We start from the raw sequence: 12,074 nt of genomic DNA on the forward strand, positions 1-12,074 counted from the left end.
TACATATTTTAACTCATTTTATAGTAACAATACCCTATGAGGGAGTTATGTTTACTATTTATTCCCTTTTCTCTCACTCTCTTCAAAGAGGATTTTAAAAAAATAAGGCACAGAGAGGTAATTTGTCCTGGTCAAATATTAAGTTGTGGCTTTGAGATTTAATCCAGACCACTGACTCCAGAATTCCTTAACTGCTATGCTACATTGCTTAGAAGAATATAATGCAGGCTCCTTCCAAATGGGGAATTCCAAAGTTATTAAGAGCAAAGGCGTCCTCATTAGAATAAATACAGAACTTCTTAAAGTGACTATTAGAAGGGCACTGTCATGACAGGCCAAGGTGAGTGGGCTACGGCCACTAGGTGGCGACAGCGCACTAGACACCGACAGGGACTGAGTGAGGCCCCAAGAAAATACATGGTGGTGGGATGTCAAGCATAGAATAGCCTTGACTTTCAATCCATGGTCAAAGGAGGACCAGGATAAGGTCAGTACACAAAATGCGATGGAGAGGCATATGAGTGTATTCAAGACAGCAGGTCCAAGTCTGGCCAGAGTAGGTGGATAGCTGGCACAGGGTCTGGGAGATCTGAAATACCATAGTTAGATCTCAAATTCAGTCCAGAGAGCTGGCCTTCCATATAAGATGCCTCTAGACACCATAGGGACACCTGTCAGCAAGTCCCTGGGATTACGAAGTGAGCTTTAATTCTCCCCAGGACCAGTGGAATTGCCTGCAACATGGATCTCTGAATATACATTAGGGGACGTGGCAACTAAGGCCTCAGATGAGAATCTAAAGACATGTTTCCCATCCCTTTCTGAACTGATTTAGCCAAATACACTTTTCTGTATGAAATATCTACAAATTGACCTTTTCTGAAAAGAAAACATTCATTTGATGGGGAGTATTCCTGTTAGATGACATTTGGGGCATGCTGCAAAGTTCTTCATTTTAAACAGGCCCTTCCTTAAGTGGACACAGATATGTTTCTGTCACTTATTTTAGTGTTTATCCCACCAGAATGTAATCTCTGTGAGAGCAGGGACTTTGCTTTTTCATACCCATATCTCCAGAGCCTGGCACTTTGCATGCATTTAATAAATACTTGTTGAATGAACATGGCATAAATATGGAAATAGTTTAAAAGGATTCCTTAAAAAAAGGGATCACAATGTTTTTGTATATAGTTTTATGTACTTTTTCCCAAGTGTTAGTTTTGCCTACAGTAAAATAAAATATAAACTTTTCTTTAGGAAAAAAAAGTCCTACAAATATGGTATATGATGACAGAAAGCAGATCAGGAAGGTCCTGGTGTGCAAGGGGAGGAGGTACAGGAATGAGGGAATTCAAAGGGAATTCCTACATGAGAAAACTTTTGGGGCAATAGATATGTTCATTATCTAGATTCTGGTGATGGTGCCACAGGTGTATTCATATGTCAAAACTTATCAAATAGAACACTTTAAACAGGTACAGTTTATTATATGTCAATTTTACCTCAATAAATTGTTAAAAATGAATAAGAAAAAAATCACACTTTAAAAGATGGTTGATTGAAATAAGCCAGGAACAAAAAGACAAGTATTATATGATTTCACTTACATGAAATGCCTAGAATAAGCAAATTTCATAGAGACAGACAGTAGATTATAGGTTATCCAGGTTGGAGGGAGATGGGAGTAATTACTTAACGGGTGCGGAGTTTCTGTTTGAGGTAATGAAAAAGTTAGGGTAATGGATGTCTATGAAAGGAGCACAATATTGGGAATGTAATTAATGCCACTGAATTTTATATGTAAAAATGGTTAAAATGGGAAATTTTGAGTTATATATATGTAACTACAATAAGAGATTTTAAAACATGTGATGATATCCTTGAAATAAATTGGATATAAAAGCCATAATATCCTCATGGTCACCTTTTTTTTTTCATATGGATAAAAAGTAAAATTAGAACTTCTGGTTGACCAAAATGATGGCGTAAGATGCTCAAGGGTGCAGTCCCCCCCCCCCCCAGAATCTTTGAACAACCAGCAAAAATTAATTGGCAAAGCCATCTTCTTCAAAATTCCAGAAAACAGTTAAAGGGTTGCAGTAACTGGTTAGTGCTGAATCAAGAAAAGGCAGCCTGAAAAATGACAGGCCCTTGCTAGGCCCTTTGCTAACTTTTTCCGGCCTGGTGCAGTGTGGAGCCAGCCTGCACTCCCATTGTGGTCACTGACCCTGTTTCAGAGGGAGCAGAGTAACCCCTATGTGCATACTGGGGTTCAGGTATGTAAGTGCCACTTTATCTGGTGGAAGTCTGAAAAACTAAGCCAGAAAAATGATCTCAGGCTCACCCTTCCAGAATTTGTCCTGAGGCCAAGAAGCTCATAGATGGCTAAAGCAGTGTAAGAAACAATTAAGTTGAAGCAGCCTGGGACAAAAGAACTCCTGCAATAAATTATACAGTATAGCACCCAAGAGGGGTGAAAGTCTATTTCAAAGAGAGTAGAGGGAACTCAAACTCCTGGAACTGTAAACAGGGGAATTTCTAAGGCCACTGGTAAGCACAAGCTCAGGAAAAGCAGCAGGCTCCACAGATCCACCAGGCTCAGATAAGACAGAGAGGACTCTGCATTTTGCATTAGGAGGGCTAATTTCTAAAGGAAACCACCAACCAAAGCAGAGCCAATTTGCAAAGATCGTGAAAGGTGCTTTTTGTTTTGGCTTGATTTCATTAGCTCTTGGTATTCAAGGAAATTCTGGCATATCAATAGCTGGGCAAAAATTTAAGGGACAGGCAGCAGAAGAACTAAATCTCAGAGTTTACACTTTAAAATATTAATATGTACAGTGTGCAGCAAAAGATTACAAGGCAAACAAAGAAACGGGAAATGATGGTCCATCCAAAAGAACAAGATAAAAATCCAGAAACCAGCAATGAAGAGAACCAGACTTTGGACACACTGGATAAAGACTTTAAAAAACTGATCCTTAATATGCTCAAGGAGGTAAAGGAAAACATGGAGAAAGAACTAAAGGATATGAGAAAAATAATGAATGAACAACTGTAGTGGAAGATCACAATGACCGGAATAAAAAATTTCCTAGAGGATTTCAACAGCAGATTGCAGCTGGCAGAAGAAAAGAATCAGTGATCTTGAAGATAAGACAATTGAAATGATTCAGGCTGAGGATCAGAAAGAAAAAATAATAAGGAATGGTGAACAGAGTCTAAGAGACCTTTGGGACACGATCAAGTATATCTATATAACATTATGGGACTCCCAGAAGAATAAGAAAGAGAGAAAGGGACAGAAGGGACAGTTAAAGAAATAATGGCATAAAATTACCCAAATTTAATGAAAGACATGAATATGCACATTCAAGAAGCTAAACAAACACCAAACAGGATAAACTCAAAGAGAACCTTGCTCAAATAGTGATCAAACTGTTGAATGCCAAAGACAAGTTGAATGCCAAACTGTTAAATGCCAAAGACAAGTTCTGAAAGCAGCAAGAGAAAAGCAAAGAGTTATATGCAAAGGAATACCAATAAGATTAAGAATGCTTTCTAATCAGAAACCACAAAGGCAAGAATACAGTAGGACAAAATATTTAAAGAGCTGAAAGAAAACAATTGTCAACTGTGCTAGTTTGGATATATTATGTCCTGCTAAAAGCCATATTCTTTAATGCAATCTTGTGGGGGCAGGTGTATTAGTGTTGATTAGGTTGGAATCCTTTGTTTGCATTAAATAAATATGAAAGTAGACATTACTGGAAAAATTGAGCATTAAAAAAGGTATAAGACTTACAATGACAAAATAGCAAAATGGTAGAAGAAAGTCTTGCATTGGTGGTAGTTACTTTAAATGTAAATGGATTAAACTCACCAGTCAAAAAGATTGGCAGAATGGATGAAAAAAAGCATGAAACTATATGTTGTTTACAAGAGACTCAAATTCAAATAAACAAGCAGGTTGAATGTGAAAAGAAGTAAAAACTATACCATGCAAATAATAACCAAAAGAGAACAAGGGTAGTATTCTACTATCAGATAAAGTAGACTTTATTTCAAAAATTTTTATGAGGGACAAAGAAGGTCACCATATTCTGATAAAAGAGTCAATTCAACAAGACATAACAATTATAAGTATATATGAACCTAAGGGAACAGCTCCAAAGTAGAAAATATTGACATTTTGAAAGGGAGAAATACACAGTTTTACATTAATAGTAGGAGACTTCAATACATCACTTTCAATTATGGAAAGAATATCTAATCAGCAGATCCATAAGGAAATAGAAGGCTTGAAAAATACTATAAACCAACTAGACCTAACAGAAATATATAGAACACTTCCCCCAACAGCCAAGGGATACACATTCTTCTCCAGTACACATGGACCATTCTTTAGGATAGATCATATTTTAGGACACAAAATAAGTCTCAATAAATTCAAAATTATTGAGATTTTACAATGTATCTTCTCTGACCAAAAAGAAATGAAGCTGGAAGTCAGTAATAGAGGGAGAACTGAAAATTGACAAATGAGTGGAAATTGAATAACATACTCTTAAACAACCAAATGGGTCGAAGAAGAAATCACAATGAAAACAGAAAATATCTTGAAGTGAATGAAAACAAATACACAAGGTACCAAAACTTAAGGGATACAACACAGGCAGTGCTGAGTGGGAAATGTATAGCTTGATACACTTACATTAAAAGATCTCAAATCAGAGCCCTAACCCCACAATTGGAAGATCTAGAAAAAAAAGAACAAACTAAACCACAAGTGAGCAGAAGAAGGAAATAACAAAAGATTAGAGTGCAGATAAATGAACTAGAGACTAAATAAACAATAGAATCAACAAAACCAGAAGTTGGTTCTTTGAAAAGATCAATAATATTGACAAAACTTGAGCTAGACTGATGAAACAAGAGAGGACACAAATAACTAAAATCAGAATGAAAGAGGGGACATTACTACTGACCCCACAGAAATAAAAATGATTAGAGAGGATACTATTAATAATTGTATGCCAAAAAATTAGGTAACCTAGCTGAAATGGATAAATTCCTAGAAACACAAAACTACCTAAACTGACTCAAGAAGAAATAGAAGATCTCAACAGATAAATAACTAGAAAATAGATTGAATCAGTCATCAAAAACCTAACAACAAAGAAACACCAAGTACTAGGCTTCACTGGTGAATTTCCAGGAAGAATGAACACAAACCTGCTCAAACTCTTCAAAAAAATTTGAAGAGTAGGGAACACTCCCTAATTCATTCTATGAGGCCAACATCATGCTCATACCAAAGCCAGATAAAGATACAAGAAAAGAAAACTATAGACCAATATCCCTTATGAATATAGATGCAAAAATCCTCAACAAAATCCAACAGAACAATAAAAGAATTCTGCACCATGATCAAGTGGGATTTATCCAAGTTATGCAGGGTGACCCAACATAAAAAAAACTCAACTGGTATAATGCATCACCTTAATAGAACTAAGGAAAAAACTACATGATCATCTCAATAGATGCAGGAAAGGCATTTGGCAAAACCCAGCACCCTCTCTTTTTTAAAAACACTTGAAACACAAGGAATAGAAGGAAACTTCCTCAACATGATAAAGGGCATACATATAAAACCCACAGCTGATCCACATGCTCAGCCTGAGGAGAGGTCACACAGTGTGGACCAGCTACCACTGCTGCTGCTGCTGCTTCGAGGTCTGGAGCCCTGGGCTGCAGCAATGGCCTGGCAAGAGGGGAAGGAATGAATCATATTTGTGACCCACGAAGACCATAAAACTCCAAGCAATGCAGAGCTGGTGGCTGATGACCCCAATGATCTATTTGAGGAGCACAGAATGATACTACCAAATGAAAACCTGAACTGGAATTGCCCATGCCTTGGGGGGGATGGCGAGTGACCCCTGTGAGGAACAGTTTAAGTCAGGCTTTTCCTGCATCCACCACAGCATGGAGGATGTCAAGGGGTCAGATTGTGTAGACCAGTTCTGGGCCACACAGGAATGCATGCAGAAATACCCAGATCTCTATCCCCAGGAAGATGAGGAGGAAGAGGAAGAAAAGAAGCCTGCAGGTTTAGAGGAAACAGCTCCCACTGGGGCCACTGTAACCAAAGAAGAGGAGGGGTCAAGCTAATGAAGGCACCAGGCACTGGGCTCTGGTCTTTCCATTTCAGATTGAGATGGAACTTTTGCAACATGTCTTTTGGTTGCTTGCCAAGAAGATGTCTTTCCTTCTGCTGTTCTGTGCACTGTAATGTACAAAATAACTTATTTTGATGATCAAGCTCTTGGGAGTTTTATCCATGTGTGTGCCACATAAACCTATCAGCAAATGTGGTTTCTACTTTTGAAATTCTCTTTTCTAAGTTTACCCCGAATTTTGCCACTTTGAGATAATGTGCTGAATACTCTCAGCAACCAAAAATCATTACACAGGAATGTTTATTGTGTGAGTTGATTTATTTTTACCCATTATATCCCTTTTTTGTTTAGGAAACAAAAACATCTTCCTTTAAAAGTGCTGGGGTGGGATCATTCCTAATAGAAGAGGCCAGATTGTCAGATATTTATTTCCCAAAAACCAAATTGACCTTTTGTATACAAGGAAATACTAACAGGTTATTATATAACATCACTCCTGATACATTTTGGTTTCCATTTTTGCTTTGCACTATAGGTTTTCTACATTTGGAAAGTAGAGATTTGACCATCTGATTCACAATGTCTTTCTAAGTGAAGGGAAAGGCTGGTTATCACTGTTCCTTGTTATGCTGAAAGCCCTGGTTTGGGGCCTGGGTTAACACTGGTTCTGTCTCTACAAGTTCAGATGCAACGTTCTTGAAAGGGAGGGTACCTATTATTATCAGAGTAAAAGCCAAGAGAGACATGGTATGAATTAAGTACTCAATTAAAAGGAAAAAAGATTTCTACCTGAAAAACAAACAAACAACCCCCTCAACAGCTAACAGTCTCCTCAATGATGAAAGACTGAAAATTTCCCTCTGAGTTCAGGAACAAGAGAAGGATGCCCACTGTCACCACTGTTATTCAACATTATCCTGGAAGTTCTAGCCAGAGCAATTAGGCAAAAAAAGAAATAAAAGCCATATAAATAGGAAAGGAAGAAATAAAACTTCCCCTATTTGCAGATGACATGATCTTACATACAGAAAATCCTGGAAAATCTGCAACAAAGCTGCTAGAACTAATAAACAATTTCAGCAAATATGTGGGTTACAAGATCACCACTCAACCAATAGTGTTTCTATACACAAGTAATAGGCAATCTGAGGTGGAAATCCAGAAAAAAAACTACACTTACAACAGCAACTAAAAGAATCAAATATCTAAGAATAAGTCTAACCAAAGATGTAAAGGACTTGTACACATAACCTATAAAACACTGCTAAAGTAAATCAAAGAAGACCTAAATAACTGGAAGGATATTCTGTGTTCATAGATTGGAAGACTAAATATTGTTAAGATGTCAATTTCTACCCAAAATGATTTACAGATTCAGCACAATTCCAATTAAAATTCCAACAGCCTTCTTTGCAGAATTGTAAAAGTCAATCATGAAATTTATATGCAAGAATAAAGAGTACCAAATAGCCAAAGCCTTTTTGAAAAAGAAGAACAAAGTTGGAGGACTGTCATTGCCCGATCTTAAAACTTATTACAATGTCACCATAATCAAAACAGCATGCTACTGGCACAAGGACAGAAAGACCAGTGGAACTGAATAGAGAATTCAGAAATTAATCCTTGTGTTTATGGCCAACTGAGTTTTTACAAGGGTGCAAAGTCCATTGAATTGGGAAAGAATAGTCTCTTCAACAAATGGAGCTGGGAAAACTGGATGTCCAAATGCAAAAGAATGAAGAAAAAGCCAGCAGGTTTCTACTGGAAGTGAAGTGAGGACCCCTACCTCCCATACACAAAAATAAACTCAAAATGGGCCAAAGACCTAAATATAAGAACCAAAACTGAAAAACTGTTAGATTAAAACATAGGAAAGTATCTTCAGAATCTTGTGGTAGGCAATGGTTTTTAGACTTTACACCCAAAAACACAAGCAAGGAAAGAAAAACAAATTAGATAAATGGGACCTCCTTAAAATTAAAAACTTTTGTGCATCAAAGGACTTAGTCATAAAAAAGAAAAGACAACCTACTCAATGGGAGAAAATATTTGGAAACAACATACCTGATAAGTGTTTAATATCCAGAATACATGAAGGAATCATACAACTCAACAACAAAAAGACAAATAACCCAATTAAAAAATTTGCAGACTTGGACAGTCATTTCTCCAAAGATACATACAAGTGGCCAAAAAGCACATGAAAAGATGCTTAACATTATTAGCTATCAGGGAAATGCAAATCAAAAACACAGAAAGATACCATTTCACACCCACTAGAATGGCTCCTATTTAAAAAAATGGAAAATAACAAGTTTTGAAGAGAATGTTCATAGTTGGTGGGAATGTAAAATGGTGTAGCCCCTGCGGAAAATAATTTGGCAGTTCTTTAGGAAGTTAAGCATAGAATTACCATATAACCCAGCAATCCTACTGTTCTAGTTTGCTAATGCTGCCAGAATGCAAAACACTAGAGACGGATTGGCTTTTATAAAGGGGGTTTATTTGGTTACAAAGTTACAGTCTTAAAGCCATAAAGTGTCCAAGGTAACACATCAGCAATTGGGTACCTTCACTGGAGGATGGCCAATGGTGTCCGGAAAACCTCTGTTAGCTGGGAAGGCATGTGGCTGGCGTCTGCTCCAAAGTTCTGGTTTCAAAATGGCTTTCTCCCAGGACATTCCTCTCTAGGCTGCAGTTCCTCAAAAATGTCACTCTTAGTTGCACTTGGGGTATTTGTCCTCTCTTAGCTTGTCTGGAGCAAGAGTCTGCTTTCAACGGTCGTCTTCAAACTGTCTCTCATATGCAGCTCCTGTGTCTTCTTCAAAGCGTCCCTCTTGGCTGTAGCTCCTCTTCAAAAGTTCACTCTGCCGGTCAGCTCATTTATATGGCTCCACTGATCAAGGCCCACCCTGAATGGGTGGAGCAACACCTCCATGGAAATTATCCAATCAGAGTCATCACCCACAGCTGGGTGGGGCACATCTCCACAGAAACACTCAAAGAATTGCAATCTAATCAACACTGATAATGTCTGCCCACACAAGATTACATTAAAGATAATGGTGTTTGAGGGACACAATACATTCAAACTGGCACACCTACTTCTAGGTATATACCCAAAAGATTTAAACACAGGGATTCAAGCATATTTGTACGCTGATGTTCATAGTGGTGTTATATTCACAATTTCCAAAAGATGTAAGCAACCTAAATGTCCATCAATAGAAGAAGAGATAAAAAATGTAGTACATCCACACAATGGAATATTATTCAGCCATAAAAAGCATGAAGTTCTGATACATGTGACAACATGGATAAATCTTGGAGACATCACGTTGAATGAAATAAGGCAGACCCAAAAGGAAAAATATGGTATGATCTCACTGATATGAATGAGAAAAAGCAAATTCATAGAATCAGAAACTAGAATACAGGTTACCAGGGGTCAGGGTGGAGATAGGGAATGGGGAGTTAATGTTAAATCGTACAGAGTTTTATTTGGGGTGATGGAAAAGTTTCGGTAATGGATGGTCATGATGGTAACACAATATTGTAAGTGTAAATAATAGTGCCAAATTATATATTTGAATGTGGTTAAAAGGGGAAATTTTATGCTGTATATATGTTACTACACGGACTACAGTTAAGAGAACAATAATAATAATATTCTTCATCAATTGTAGCAAATACACCACAATAATGTAGGGTGTTAATTACGGTGGTGGGGAGGGGGTAGTATATGGGAACTCTGTATATTCTGCATGATTTTTCTATAAACCTAAAAGTTCTCTAATTCAAAAGGGCACAAAAAAAGAAAAGGCAAAAAAATTGGTACATTTAATACAAGTTACCTTTTTACAAGTTAGATAACTTCTCTTAGTCTAGGCTTCCTTAATTGTAAAATGGTAGCAAAAATTCATGGCTTGAAGGTTTGTGATCACAAGTCTCTGTTTTTTACTCACTATTGTATTCCCAGGGTCTAGCACAAAATATGCATTTTAAAAATACATGAACGAAAGCATGTGCAACGTTAGTACAGTACCTGACATATGGCTGGAATTCAATAAATTGTAACTAACAACTTTAATACAAGGGAGGAGGAGAGGAGGAAGAGAAGGAGAAGAAGGAGGAAGAGGAAGAGGTGAAGGAAAAGGGGAAAATGCTCCTTAGATTCTCTCTGGAATGGAGCAAACCCAAATAAATAAATTTTAAAAAGCACTTCATGCAATGTTTTAATATTTTCCTGCTTTGAAAATGTCTATAAAAATCTAGTGACTGCATTTTTTTTTTCTAGAATGGGGTCTTGAGATATAGTATCAACAAAACCAATGATTTAAAGGTGAAATTTTGCTGAATCTGGGTATTAGCTATAATATGCTTTTTGTTAGATGTCCTATCATTTAATTGAATACTGAAACATTTATAAATTGAAATCCTTTTGATAGAGCAAATTTTTGGAAAATGTTTCGGTTACTAGTGATTCTTGTACATTTTCATTATGCATTGTTCCCGAAGTGAGATAGTCACACACATGTTTGATAGTTTTGACAGATTACATGTGCAACCTTCAGTTCAACAAAGGAACATGGGTTGAATTGGACTGGGATTTAAAAATCAGTTTTACTTTTTTTACTCAGTCTTATGGTGCTGTATAATAGGAATTTTTCTATTACATTCTGACTGAGAATGGTGATTTGTTTCTTGGTACTTCCTAACTTATTTTGCTAGACCTCAGATATGTTCCATGCTCATGTTCTTTGAGCATGTACATATTCATAAAGTGGGCTTCATTAGTTTTTTATGCAATGAATTTTCAGAAACACATGTATGTGCTCAATAAGTGTTTGAGAAACTGAATTGAACTGAGTTCTGTCAAACCTTTTCATTTGTTTAGGCAGTATGTCAGCTGTAGCTATTATATTGGAGGTTTTGATTTTTTTATTCTTTTCACAAATGAGCTAAATCATTCCAAGTAACTCACCTTAGGCACAGATGGCCAATAACACAACCTATTAAATAACTTTCTAGTGACGCAAAGACAGTTACCTTGTGTTTTGTACAGAAGGTGTTCTTCATTCAGGCTTATCTTGATGGGGCAGTGGTCTAAACTTGTCTCACCCTTAGACAGCCTTAACTTTTGGGAGAACATGTAAGAAAGATTATTTCCATGTTTCGTTTAATTGTCCTTAAATTAAATTGTCTGGGAGCATATTCCCAAATCCCAAAATCTCATGTGTTGTTTTTTTCTGAAAATGTCTTGTATTCTATTCTATATTACACCCTTGTTACTTTTAACATAAAAATAATAGCTTGTAGCAGCTGCTAAGAGCTATGGGATATTTTATGTTATGATAATTGTTTAAAGTTGAAAGTGATGATGGCTGCATAACTAAGTGAAGATAATGTAAGAAACTGACCATTTATCTTAGGATAGAATATATATTAAGTGAAATTAGGAACCCCCTATGTAATAAATCAGGCCCTCAACTTGAGACTTCCTCTTATGAAATTTAGGACGGTAAATGGGATGCTGAGCTTTCTTATAATTATGCCTAAGAGGTACCTCCAGGGAACCTCTTTTGTTCCTTAGATGTGGCCTTTCTCTCTCTAAGCCCAACTTGGCAAATAAATTCATTAACCTCCCCCCTGGCCCCAGGACCGATATGACTCTCAGGGGAATGAATCTCCATGGCGACGGGACATGATTACCAAGGAATGATCCTGGCCCCGGCAGTGAGGGATTGAAAATGCCTACTTGACCAAAAGGGGGGAGAAAAGGTAACAAGTTGAGGTCATAGTGGCTGAGAGATCCCAAATAGAGTTGAGAGGCTGTCTTGGAGATTTCTCTTATGTCAACTCCAGCTAGACATCCCAGATGGCCACAGTATG

At 37.1% G+C, this 12,074-nt stretch overlaps 1 protein-coding gene and 1 pseudogene across 6 annotated transcripts in view; one reads left to right on the top strand and one right to left on the bottom strand.

The window, feature by feature from the left end:
* DNAI3 (dynein axonemal intermediate chain 3) overlaps window positions 1-12,074 on the bottom strand; it is a 100,904-nt gene that overhangs the window by 34,920 nt on the left and 53,910 nt on the right. For all 6 annotated transcript variants that reach the window (XR_005215326.1, XR_005215327.1, XM_037826747.1 and 3 more), the window contains one exon: window positions 11,232-11,319. Coding sequence is in view for 4 of the 6 variants with exons in the window: in XM_037826747.1 (XP_037682675.1) it covers window positions 11,232-11,319 (88 nt within the window). In the remaining 2 variants the exon portion in view is untranslated. The remainder of the gene's footprint in view (window positions 1-11,231; window positions 11,320-12,074) is intronic.
* Window positions 5,631-6,174, top strand: LOC119528163 (annotated as a pseudogene).

This window comes from Choloepus didactylus, chromosome 2 (assembly GCF_015220235.1).
Source record: "Choloepus didactylus isolate mChoDid1 chromosome 2, mChoDid1.pri, whole genome shotgun sequence".
NCBI classification, from domain to species: domain Eukaryota; kingdom Metazoa; phylum Chordata; class Mammalia; order Pilosa; family Megalonychidae; genus Choloepus; species Choloepus didactylus.